Raw genomic sequence first — 13,580 nt, forward strand, 5'->3', positions numbered from 1 at the left:
CTTATAAGTCTCCTACCAGCCAGCCCCTGCTGGTTTATTCAGGACAAGTGCCTCACTACCTCACAGCCTTATTAACTGTTCCTTATGGGGCTAAGGTGAGTACTGTTTTCCAAGCCAATTTCCTCCAGCTACCTATGCAAGGCCCTGAGGCTCACTGAGGATACAAAGACCCTTAATGCTGATTATTAGACACCCCTCAAGGGCTTACCGACCTAGTTTAGAAACCACATCTCACAGAATGATCTCGGCCCTGGCCAGATTATGTATGCTGGTCAACACTTGAAACTTTTATTGGCTTGTCTGTGCAAGGTAAAGCGTGCCAACGTAGTCATGCCAGTAAAAGCTCAGTAAGAATACATAATTATAAAGATGCCTTTCACAGCTACAGCTTATTTCAGGCCCCTCACTAAGATGAGATATAATATTACAAGAACTTTCAGGAGAAGGGAGTTCATACTGGGACTATTGCTGTTACTGTAGCTGTTTTAATTATAATCATGCAGTTAAAGCAGGAAAAAAAAAATCCTGCACTGCCCTTTCAACTGAGAAGACATTTTTCATCCCTCCTCCTAAAATCCTTTCCCTCTGTTTTGAAGAATGGTTTGAGGCAAGCGCTCCAAATCTTCTATCAAACTTGAGTCTCTTTGATGATCCCCTTAGGCTCCTGTTCTGCTGTATTAATTGAAGCTTAGTGCAGTAGAAAATTTGTCCTCATAAATTTTAGAAATGCTGCATATTTATCTAGTAGTACTACAACCTGAGATACATTTTAATTTTTGATGTCACTAATCACTTCTTTCGTATGGAAAAACACTCTGCCATGGTGAAATCTTACGACTTTTTTAGACAGGAAAGCATCACAGAAGAACATTAGGAAAGTGTAAGACTTCATCCCTTTATAGCGCTTGCTGTGTGATACACCTTTGAACAAGTCACAAACATGTGTCCCTCCTTGTTGTAAAGCACATAACAAAACGCGTGCACCTACCTTGCACGGGCGTTCTGAGGGCTGGCTTGTAAAGCCTTTTTGAGGATGAAAAGCATTATATGAGTATTGAGCACTAATCTCGGGCATGTGGACAAGCCGCGCACATTCGAAGTAAAAACCTTTCTAATGACATCCATCTGCATCTTGAATACAAGAAAGAAATTGTAAGACAGCCTGTCAATGATCAAGGCTTTTCCATGCAGCTCACCCTACTGTTTGGCGGCTGGCCAGCTCGGAGAGCCTATGGAGGAAAATGGCTCCGAAGGAAAAAATGTGCATGTTAAACAGAGGACAGCCTTTGTGAAGGGTGAGAAAAAACAAGACAAATACCCTCAACTGCCAAAGTGCTCTCTGGTACGTGGAGGAATGAAGTGAGACGAAAGGGAAGGAAGAAACTGCAGTGGGCAGGAGCCTCCTCCTCTCACTAAAGATAGCTCTAGCCTGTATGCACCATAATGCTGAAATAAAACAAGTTTCTACTTCAGGACCAGGCCTGCTTTACATTAAGGATGTTTCTCTGTGGAGAGGCTGGGAGAAGCCAGGGAAGATTTATTTGGAAATGCGGCACCTAAGCCAACCAAGAAGGCGTGCCGACCTTCAAAACCGTATTAACGATACCACAAAGTCCTTCAAAAAAGTTTGTGGGGCAATGCAGTACAATCGGAGCATGCTGAGGAGGTCCGAGCGGCTCTTCTTCAGATGGAGCGATGCCTAGCTTTTTATTCAACGGGACTTATCTGGCTGTCAAAGGCACTTAACTGGTGCTGCTGACATGCAGGGCACTGTCTCCCTGAGTCCTCCCCTGTTAATACAAGCCCCCGTGCAGAATCATCAGCAAATTCTTTTGCCTGAGAGAGATATATATATACACAGACACATTTATATATCTCCAATGTCAGAACTAGCCCCCTTACTTCCTCTCACCAGTCATCTACGGATTCATTTCACTCAAGCTGTGCTCCAGCTGTACAGCGTTGCAATGCTGCAGCAAGCATATGGAGTTTCAGCCAATAGTCCTCCTTCACTTCCTACGGGCTTTCAGTCTCTCTCTCCCCCTACAGTGCCTCGTGCACTACCTCGGATGCAGCAAGGTTTAATTAAAGTAAAATATGTAGGAATCGAAATAATAACAAGAAAATCTCCATCTATCATCATATATTTAGAGAATTTCATCTGGAAAGCTTTCCAGTCCTCCATTAAAATGTTTACATGCAAGAGATTTCTCCTCTAATAATTCATAATTTACCTTTAGATAGTACCTTTTATTCTGATAGCTCTTCTTTACTGAAAAGTTGATTCCAGTCATGACTCATGTGTAGCCTTTCATTCAAATTCCTGCCATATAGAAAGAGCATAAAATTAAATATTTAAGTGGCTTTTAATTCATGTTATCTTGCCACAGATCAATTTAGCACAACTCATCAACTGCTAACATGATCAATAATTAATGTGGCTGCAGGTCATCTACATCAGAGTTCTGTTAGTCCTCTTAACGTCTTCCTGTGGTTCGCTTCACGAGCCAGGGAGAACAGGCCAGCTCTGCCGTGGCTCCCTGGAGCGTAATTCACAGAGGAGCTCAGTCCACTGAAATAAAAATAAAAAAAAAAAAAAGAAAAAAGAAAAACCCCACACCAAAGCAAAAGATTTTGAATATGCTCTCAGAAGTGTTCAGGATCCAACAGATGAGCCCTGGTGAATTTTCCTACCGTGGTATATCTTGTTACTAATCCCAGCCTTTGATTTCCTGACCTCCCCCTCTCTGCAGCAGGGATGGCAGAAGAGCATGTGTCCGTACCTCAGCTGTTCCAGTCCAGAGCCTGGCATCTTCACCCAAAATCTTTGCAGCTGAAACTGAGATGTGGACTGAAGCAAATATTGTTCACCTAAATGGGGATATATGGCATCCAGTCAGTCACTACAGGAATGGCAACCTGCAGCAGAGAGACTGGCAACTGGAAACAGTGGCGTTAAAGATCTGTGGCACGCAAAAGTGATCTTAGTACTAGCGTTCATTTGGCTGTTATTTTGGATAACAGCGTAACAGCCTAGCTGCCCTAACCTGAGCTTGAGAGAAGTGATTCAGTATAGACAAAGCCAATAAACACTCCAATAAAACAAATAGTTTAACCAAATTCATACCTGCCATAAGTACCAACAAACATATTCATTCTCATAGCAAAAAAAAAACCAAAACAAAACCACACTATGTAGTGACAAACAAAGCACAATCCTCAGAGTCAAACCTTGGGAAGCATGAAAATCATGTATCAACGGTAAAGTCTTTAGCATGCCTTGCCATCTTCACACCACCTACAATGGCATTGCTACCAACTAAATAGCATCATTAATATCTGCTACCAATAAATCCCAGTAAGCAGAACATAAGGGTTTTTTTTTCCCCAGCCTTTCAGCAAAAACCTTGGCAGCAAGTTCATACATTCTTGTATTCATAGATTGCTGCACCCAGCTATCGCAGTTGTTCATTCAGCAACTGTTTCAAAATAAAACAAACTACCAAGTCTAAGCAGGTAGAAAAAGCAGACCATGCGCTGCAGCTGCAGTGTTGCCTTATACCTCCCTCCACCTCAGAAACAGACCCCTCCAGCAAGACAGCTTGTTTGTAAGGCCTGAGAAAGTCCTGATGTCTACCACGCGGCTGCTTCAAAACTGGAGGTACTTTTGCAAACCTTTTTAATGACATTACTGTTCTTGTTACTGCTGAAAATTTTGAAGTCATGTGATGTTATCTGTAGTCCAATGACACAGCAGTCATATTTTCCCATCTTTTATCTTTCTGTGACTTATTATGCTTTTTCGATACAAAATATAACCGTGCCAATTAGAAGAGTTGTCTTTTACTTTCATAATTAAACATGTGCCATCAATCATGGAAGAAGTTTGCATAGCGTAAAGACAGACAAGAAAATCTCCCTTCCTGTATGAAAATCTATACCAACGTAAGCACACGTAACAACCGTAGCATCGCTTGTGTAAGTATAACACCTCCCCAACTACACTGGTATTTTAAACGGCTACACTTTTCCATGAAGACGAGGGCTTGAGGACAAAGCCAGCCCCTGTGCTGCCTCCCAGGTGGAAGGCAGCGCGGCAAGCCATTGCAGATGGCCATCGCTGGTGACAGCCCTGGAAATGCCCGTCGGAGGCTGGGTGTGCTCCCACCCTGGCATGACAGAGTACAAAACAATCTGGCTGAAAGGCTTGGGGAAGAGGCTATTGGGAAAGTAAACGGAGGAGGAGTGAGAAATGGGAGAGACCAGACTGGGAAGAGGAGGAGAGACCAAGACAAGTCATGCTGGGAGGAGTAGCTGGAGGGTCAAGAGGAGGAGGCAGGAGCAAAATGTTGAACGAGTAACCCTTGGTGATTCAGAGCCAGTGTCCACCAGCTCAGTTCTTACGCAGAAGATCAACATTTGCCAGCAAGCGTGCAGAGACAAGCATCGCCAATCAGAGGCTCAGATACTGCCCTTTAGGGGCGGTTGGAAAAAAGAAAACTGTCAAAGCGACAATAAAGAAAGCCTCAGTACACAAATCAGAGCTGCCACGTATGTTTAACTAGAGTGTTAACGAACACTGCGCTATCCTTCATTACTCATTAATTAGAAGTCTTATTTCGGATGTTGGTGGAAATATACTGGAAATATCTTGCTGAGTATTTTTAATATTGTATATTGCTGAAGCACTGAGGATTTGTACTGCACCATGCCAGTCCCTTTGGATTTGCACACGTAGAAATGGCTCGTGCCCTAAGGTATTTACCAGTGAAAGAAAAAGCAGGAGACAACAGATGGAACCAGCAGCTGGAGGATCGGCAGAAATCGAGGCAGCTCTGACAGGCATGCCAGCCAGACTTTTGTTTGCAGCTCTCTTATTCCGTATCTTTTGCCAGCACAAAAAAACAATATCAACAAAATTTGTGGGTGAACTAGAGAAAAAGTAACTCTAGCAAAAGACCTGCATGTCCTCACTTGGATCACTTTCATGGAGTGGAGGATCCTGAAGAGCCGCAAGTGCTGCCCAGGAACCACCTTTTCGGATAAAGGCACCAAACAGCAGCTGAAACCCAAAAAGTCAGGGTCTCTACAACTCTAGTTTCCTAAAGACAAATCATTTTACTTGTCAATGGCAGTCTCCAGCAGACTTATTGCGCCCATGGAAACAGATGTGGGCCTCACTTGGAGCCAGCTCTCCAAGGGTGCCTGCAGGGGCTGCCTCCCTGCCGGCAGGGGCATCAGCCCAGGCCAACACCAGGGACACCCGCAGAGCCAAGGGGACAATACGTCACAATGCATCAGTCCACAGCGCCAGCGCGGGGGGAAGAGCCCACGGCTGGGGTGGTGGTGGGCAGAGGAGCCCAGATGCAGCAGGGGCTGGATCCTTCCCGGGCAGGGAGAGCCCGCACCAGAGCCTCGGCGGGGGAGGCGAGGGTGATATTCTCGGGTAGGTGATGACGCCAGAGCCTTGGAGCGCCTGGCACGGTGGGGCTGCTGCTTCAGCCCAGAGCAGGACTGCAGGTCCTACAGGGACAGGGGAAGGGCAGCACGATGCACCACATATGGAAAACTGCATATCTGCATTGCTGGTGTTTGTTCAGTGAACCCGTGTTTAACATGATAGGTTGGTGATTAAAATACAAACAGCACGGATAAGAAAGGTTAAGTAGCGGCAAAAAATGTATGTTAAATGGCGCCACAGTTTTTGTTTCATCGGGCAGTTTGATACCTAGCTAGAAAGAACCTTACTTTCATTGTTCACATTTTTCATCTCAAGTATCTGGGTATTTTTCAGCCACAAGGGATTATTTATTGTGTGCGAGGCGCACACATGCATGCACACCCAGAGACAGTAACATGAACTGGATACTTTTTCAACTTGGAAGCTTTTGTGCCCTGCTCAGCAGTTCTCATTCATTACTTTAAAAGTGTGCCCCGCACCTGCATATTGAAGAAAAAGCCCTGGCGGTATTCGAGGAGAGAACGAGGTTCTAGTCTGAGGGGCTGAATAAAAACCTCCTGCTGAGTGCCAGCAAGGATTTCTCAGTGTTTCTAGTCAACAGCAGTTACAGAGATGTTTTCCTACTACGGCTTCATTTGAATTTCAAACGCACCAGTATAAAAGAGCAGACTGAAGAATAAAACTGATGGACTAAAAAATATGACCCTTTACAAAATGAATCTGAATTTGTCTTGGAGCCTGCTTTTAAATTATAGTGATGGTCTGTGCATGGATTCACATTAATAATGATTTTTTTGATAGTACAAATTTAGAGACAGATACATTTCGGTGCACTTATATCTTGTGGTAACTCATCAATAATTGTACTAATTGTACTTCGATACTCTCTTTCTTCCTTAAATACCAAGATACTGGAAACAGTATCTGGGTGCTATAAATTGTGTTACAATACAGTATATGTATTTCAGTAGCACTGAATATATGAACATGTGCTCTTCAAGCTACACACAGCAGTAGTTCCTGCTATTGGGCCACAAGTCACAAGAACATAAAAACTGCAGATTGGGGGGTCAGATTAAGAATTCATACCATCTAATTCCTTGCCAGAATTGCTCTTGAATCTCATTTACAGTTTTTGCCTTGTAACTTCTTTGTGGCAAAAGGTGACTCAATTTAGCTATGAACTGCATGAAAAAGAATTTCCTTTGATGTTTTAAATCCATTCCTAGCAATTTAATTCTAGGTTTTGGCTTATGAAATGTTGCAATTGCTCATTATTCACCTTCTTCAGAAAGGTCATTATTTAACAGCTCTCTACTACAGCCTATTCGGTCATTTCTGAGAGGGAACATAAAATTTATTTAGACTTCCTGAAGAAGTGGAGTCAAATACATTGTCTTTAATTTCAGGTTACTGCTAATTTTCAGCTGTTAAGATTAACAGAATGGCACAGGTAGATAAGTATATCCACATCAACGACTTTCAGTACCTTTTCTCATTTTAACAGATCATGTCATGAGGTTGGTAAGAATGGGGAACCAGAACAGCACACAATATTCAAGATACAGGTGCAGCACCAGCATATTCAGTGGCATAATATCTGGAGGTCATGTTGAGTTGCCTGTTCGCTATGAGCCAACATGGTACCATCCCCACTCCTTGTCAGAGGAGCACATAGTGGTAAAATTGCCCGGTCTATCTTGTATCAACAGCACCTAGTGACAAAACCAGCCTGTCAGTTTACCTACTCAACTCTTCCGCAGCATTGTTAATACCACTAAAAAATAGAGCAAGTGTCAGAAAAATGTCAAGCTGAATAAGCCTGTTTCGATCCAACTACTGCTACATGCTGTCCTAAGAGGTTTTTCTACCAAAGAGCTTTTCCACTCTGCTTTTTATCTAATATCATGGTAAGATTGCTATTACTCTCAGTAGATGTGGATTACACTCTCTCAGGAGCATAGGTTTTCTGGGGAAAGCACTTTTCCTGAGAAACTAATCTTGGAAAGTGCTTTGGACTCTTCTTGCTGACTGTCCTTAATCCAATAATGTTGCAATGGTATTGTGTGACACAGGCGTTGCTCCTGTGAATGATTTCTGCCAGGCAATTCTGAGACAAGAGGAATAGTCAAGGTTATTTTTAAAGCACCAGAAGTAACTTAATCGCAGCAACATAATCGCTAATCGAGAATGCACAGCTTGCTATTAGTGACACTGATATCTTGTAAAGGGAAAAGTAAATTTCACCTGATTATTTATAGACTTCTGTTGCATGTAATGGAGCAAGTGTGTTATTGCAGATTTACAAGTTAGCAGATTGGTTCACAACTAGCATATTATTCATATGTATTCTAGGACTCCTAAGATAAAAAGCCAAGCATCTATGTTTCAAGTTCCTAATATAGAATCATAGAATCATAGAATCATAGAATCATTAAGGTTGGAAAAGACCTCTAAGATCATCGAGTCCAACCGTCAACCCAACACTACCATGCCCACTAAACCATGTCCCTAAGTGAAAGATATTCCAGAATATTTTTCCAGAATATTCCAGATAGGCCTACAATTACTGTTCCATTTCCAATGGTTTAAAGATTAGATTAATTTTTTTAAAAAATCCCTTAAATAATTCCTTAAAAAAAAAAATGGAATTTATTTATGTGATAGTATCTGTAAGCTTCTTGGTTCTGATTTCAACAAAATATATGACTCTCTTGTCATGATTGAATTTTTAAAAAAATAGTGCGCTCACATGCCTCCACAGCTGTGTCCTAGAATTTGTACTGATCTCCTGACCCAGCTGGCAACCCTAAGGTTAAAAGGGGCTTGACCTTCTCCTATAGCCTCAGAAACCATCTTCTCAAGGAAGCAAAGGTGATAAACTGAACGATAAACCTGACCAAGCAGGACTTCTTCACGGTATCATTTCAGTCATGCTCATAGAGGATCCTGATTAACTGCTTGAATGACTGTTAGCAGGTGACAGGAGGGTAGAGCTTGCTTTTATTTCTTCTGCTCTCTTCCAGCCTCAGGCTCTTAATCAAATTTAGGAGAAAAAGCTAGGCAAATAAAAGCAGAGTTAAATACTACTTGAAGTATGGCGCAGGTGACACATGTTATCTTTTGAAGATACAGAACTGGGGTATTAAAATGACACTTTTTGAGTCTAAGGGCCCCATTATCTCTGTCTTCATAACATATATGTAAAGAAGGAAAGTGCTAAAGAACCATGACTATACAAGAGTTTGAACTTCCATACTCTATGCAAGTGCCGCTACTGATGGGCTATTTGTGACTTCAGAGCCTCTAGGAGGGTTAGATTGAAAGACTTAGACCATCCTTCTGCACCAGCCTTCATCTGCTGATTGCTGCAGCCCCTGATTTGCACGCAGACCCCCAGGGACCCAAAGGCATTTACATCTGTGTGTGTGCCAGGGTGGGAGCACCGCTCCGGGTGCCGTCCTCCTCGGGATGATGCCGGCTTGGCAGTTCTGACCTCCAGCCTCTTGTTCCCATCTCGCACTGTTTGTTTTGGCACAACTGTTTCTCCCCAAGCCACCCCCCGAGGCCACATGGAAAATGAGATCAGTGAACTGATCTATGTTAAAAATAACCAGGGAAAAAACCAAAGCACTTTACCATGCAGTTGAGAAGCCGTTGTTTCAGCGCCATGGGCTGCCCCGGCTAGGCAGGCAGAGGGGCTGAAGCTGGCGGCGCTGCAAAGAAACAGCACGTGGCATCCCACCCGGGGCTGGTGGCTCACGTTAGATGGTGGTCTGGGGGTAGTTCTCAGAGGGTGGATTCCTACACCAAGCAGGTGAACATCGTGATTGCCATTTGCATGGGTATACCCAGGAGGCTGAGATATCTGAGATTTTTTTTCTCTCTAAAGATAGGCAGAAAAAAAGGCAAAAAACCAGCAGTGAGATGCAGGAACTGTTGATGCCTATGCTGTCCCTGACGAGTGGTTACCTCTGTTTACTGACTGCCATTTGGTGCTTTTCAAGAGGAGATATATTTAATGGATGAAAGATGGAAAGCAGTTTATGATGCTGAAACTCTGTCTCCATCTTTTGAAGAAAATAATGAAAGTAAAATAAGCAGAAGAGACGTATCTGCATTTGGTGTAACGTTGGAAATTATAGTCTGTAACAGAGCTTAAGCTTTTCATTATTTCTCCATTTCTCGTTCACAAATTAATATTTAGCAGGCGGTCTGGCTTGACTTATCAGTTTTAAAACAGAATAGAAAACCTTCTTATCACTGCTTTAGAATAACTGTCCCCGCGGCTCTGTTTTCTAAGCGGCTCACTCCTGCAAATCACAGAGTACCTTCAGCTCATGTGGAAATTAATAGGTTCTGTTGTAAACACACATCTTGGGCCTGCTTATGCTTTTCATTAAGCCATCATGAAATAGCTATTCCTAGACAACGCCAGCTGTGGCCATTTTATACTGGAAAGCAATTGGGATGTTCCAGTTAAACTGGAACCAGGAACTCTTACTCCAGAAAAAGAAAGTCCACACATGGAATTAATTTTAAGAGAGTTAATCAGAGCAATACCAAGCACAACTCATGGTATTTCCTATATGTTTACATGGTTTAGGTCAGGTTAAAGTTGTTCATCACAGGGTGACAAGGCCAATTTTCTCCTTAATTCTCTGAAACCTTACACAAAATGTGCTTAACTGTTTCCACCACGAGTAGTAATCCTAACCACCAGCTTCAGCTGGTCAAATTAGTGTCATCTGGAAGTTACTGTTTGACCAGTAGGATGAACTATTTCTGTTGTTGTTGAAGGAGTGGGAAGACACTAATTCCCTAAAGGGTGTTATAAATTCAAGCAATGGTTCCGTATTTAGCGATGATTTGGTTCTCTGTGATTTAAATATATCCTACTAGCATATGTGCTTGCTGGGGAATAAGACTGCTAGGCTTTATATGATTGTTTCTTTACATTAATATAAATAAAATTAAATATCCTAGCTTATAATTAATATTTCAGCAGCAACAGTGAAACAAAAGGAAAACCAGTCTCTGTTTGATTTGAATAATTGTCATTCTTACCACCCTCTCTTCCCCCATTCATCATTCTGGGAATATACCCACAGCTTTCTCCAAAACCTTGATCAAATAAATATGTCTTTCACTGTGCCTAGAGAATCAGTGCATCTGGACCAAGCTAGGGAGCGTACTGCAGAGATTTCAAGTCCCCACAGAGTGTGCACTGCCAGCAGCGCCTCTCTTTATCTGACCAAGAATAGCCTGCTCAAACGCCTTTGCTAAGCCAAAACTGTTGAGAGGCAGTCCCTCGGGAATCAAGCCAGGGTTTTTCCCAGTGACAGATATATTCCATCTTCATCCTTATTAATGGAACATTTATAATTGATTTTCTTTGTTTACCCTTTCCCTTATTCTACAAGGGAGAATGAAAGTCTAAACTTTGCTTTCTGTATGACAAACATTGAAGGCATTCCTTACAGAGTATTAATCACACAGTGGGAAGCGTCGAGAGACCGCTTGACTTTCTATTAAATTACAATTCAATTTCTACTGATTATTCAAATACATTGTTTCTTCTGAAGCCCAGACAGAACAATAACACAGGTAATTAGTGAAGATTCTTCTCCGGAAAGGGGAATGTTCAGTTACAGGAGAGCCCAGACTATGGAGTTGAAAAATAAGAAACCCAATGGAAAAATCAGGACATAGTTCCAAGCTGTATTTTCTCTGGCAGCAAAGTTGATTTAAGAGGTTCCTGCTTTTTATTTTTGCACCTATGACACAGTCCACTGCCTCTGCACTTGTGCTGATGCGACTGTTTTGGGGATGTGCTGTAAACTGGATTAGTGAAACAATCTTAGGAAAATTTCTCCATCGCTTTTAATCAACAGTGAAAAATCTTATAAATTAGCAGGACCCCATCATGCAGAGGCCTTGGAACCACACTGTGCATCAGCTATTAACTCAGAGAAGCAGGCGTGGTTAGTACCTGCTCCGCAGAGCTCAGCTGCTGATTACAGGATGCTGGAAATATGGATACGATGTTAAAAGAAGCATTGCATGGACTACCAACACTTAAAATTTAGCCCCATGCTGAATAGGACTGAACCCAGTTTTAAAAGGTGCCCTTCCCTGTTAATGTAATACAGTCAAAACAAAAATCATCAGCTTTTGCTGAGAGGCTAACCTGACTTTGAACTGGACTGGAGAGATCTTTATTTCAACTGCCTCTGCACATAGTGATCTATTTTCTGTTAATATGGATCCTGAGAAGACATATGGCTTGGAAATGAAACCCTTGCCTAGGAATAGGAGTCAAGTATTATCTACACTTGAAAGTTCAGTTGGATTAATGTATAATTATAGAAACTATTCTGGAATAACTCCCCAAGTGTTTCACAAAAAGAATTCCTTTCTGTTCCTGATTTGCTTCATCCATTTTCAACAGCTGCTCCATGTGAAAACTCACCCTCCTGCTCTGCACCTTTGGTTTTTTTTCTGTTCACTATGACAGTTTGGAGGATGATTTTTTTTTTCATCCCCAGCCTGGATCAATACAGCTCTACTAGCTAAAGCAATAACATAAATATCAGCAGACCAGCAGGGAATTGATTTAAATCTATACCAGCAATGAAGTTGTCCGGCATCATCAGCTGCTGCTCCAGTAGGCGACTTTGTCAGCACGCTTTTAATGGTTTCTCCTTTTTACTAAAAACGTGGCTGGTGGCTTTTCCAGAGGCCTGAACCCACACTATACTTTATAATCTCTCCGTGTGACAAAGCTTCAGGGCTGAGCCTGGTGCAAAAGGAGCTCTGGTCGATGCCCAAAGACCTGTCTTCCACTATAATGATGAAACATTTCTTGAGGCTTACATTTTTTTTCACAAACATGGATGACAGATATTCCCTCCTCAGTTGAAAACCTGTGTAGGGTTTGTCTGGCTAAATGATATTCAATGGCTGAATCCTTATAAAGTCCCAGTTATAGAGGTGATGATGGAAATGGTAACAAGACTGTCCCTCTCAGGCAATTGTGATCTTAACAACGTAGTCATACTAAATTTGGGGTATCTTCTTTGAAGCTATTATCCAAGTGCTTTGTAATAACCATTAAGGCAGAATCTGCTTTCAGATGCTGTCAAGCTCTAAGCCTCAGTTTTGGCAGTAAAAATATCAATACTAATCTCAGGCTGTAAATTGATGCTACAGGGACTTTGGTGATTTATGAGTTCCCATAATAGTCTTTTGCCCTGTCTGCACAGGTGAGAGACACAGCTTGCAATCACGGGCCCTCAGGTTAAGTTTCTAGCTATCTGTGCTGCTAAAGCAGTTTTCTAAATGCTTGATTTACGTGCTTATATTTAGTCCATACAGCCCATAACAGCAGCTTATGAAGTGCTCCTTGCAAAGAGCACCATTGCCTCTGTCTTACCGACGGTGAAAGTGTGGTGTGGAGGTTACTGGTGAACCTCAGCATAACTGAAACTCTGAGGTCAGTCCTGTGCCTTAGTCTCCACCCTCCCGTGCCTTGAGTTTCAACCAAAGAAAACTCAAGTACTCAGGCTGGGTGGGAGCTGTGATGTTTCCCAGCCAGATGTCCCACCTGGAGGATCAGGGGACCAGCAACGGGGAGCATGGCTTCGCTTCGCTGTTCTTGCACTGTGTCTTCTGGATTTGCACCTGATCATCTCATTCCATAAATTCAGACCCTTTCTTAATTCTACACTAAAATTCCTTGCAGACACATCTGAATGTGTCTACATGTGAATCAGAATGACCTGAAGAAAGTCTCTAAAATCTCTGGGCTTTGTTATTTAAAGTGACTTTGCATTCAATGACATTTTAACTTGACAATTAAATCAATTAAAATGAATTAAAGCCACTTTAATTCTAGATTAGAATACATATATTGACTTAATTGAGTAAACCAAAGCCACTTTAAATTCATATCTTCTGCTAAGATGTATTCATTTCCTGAACATGTTTATATAAATAAAACTGAAAGCACCATTTTAACAGGTAGGTACCTAATAAAAAAGAACAAAAATTGGCTTTTTACCAGAAGAAGGAGGCTAATTTTATTTAATGTCATGCCCCTTTTTCAATAGCCAGATTT

General features: G+C 42.0%; 1 protein-coding gene across 1 annotated transcript in view; it reads left to right on the top strand.

Annotated features, from left to right (window-relative positions):
- Positions 1-5,364: 5,364 nt before the first annotated feature.
- The window catches only part of SPMIP2 (sperm microtubule inner protein 2), a 35,815-nt gene continuing 27,599 nt past the window's right edge, over positions 5,365-13,580 (top strand). Inside the window, exon 1 of the mRNA XM_075150140.1 lies at positions 5,365-5,446. Within this exon, the coding sequence (XP_075006241.1) occupies positions 5,365-5,446 (82 nt within the window). The remainder of the gene's footprint in view (positions 5,447-13,580) is intronic.

The sequence above is a fragment of the Calonectris borealis genome, chromosome 4 (genome assembly GCF_964195595.1).
Source record: "Calonectris borealis chromosome 4, bCalBor7.hap1.2, whole genome shotgun sequence".
NCBI classification, from domain to species: Eukaryota; Metazoa; Chordata; class Aves; order Procellariiformes; family Procellariidae; genus Calonectris; species Calonectris borealis.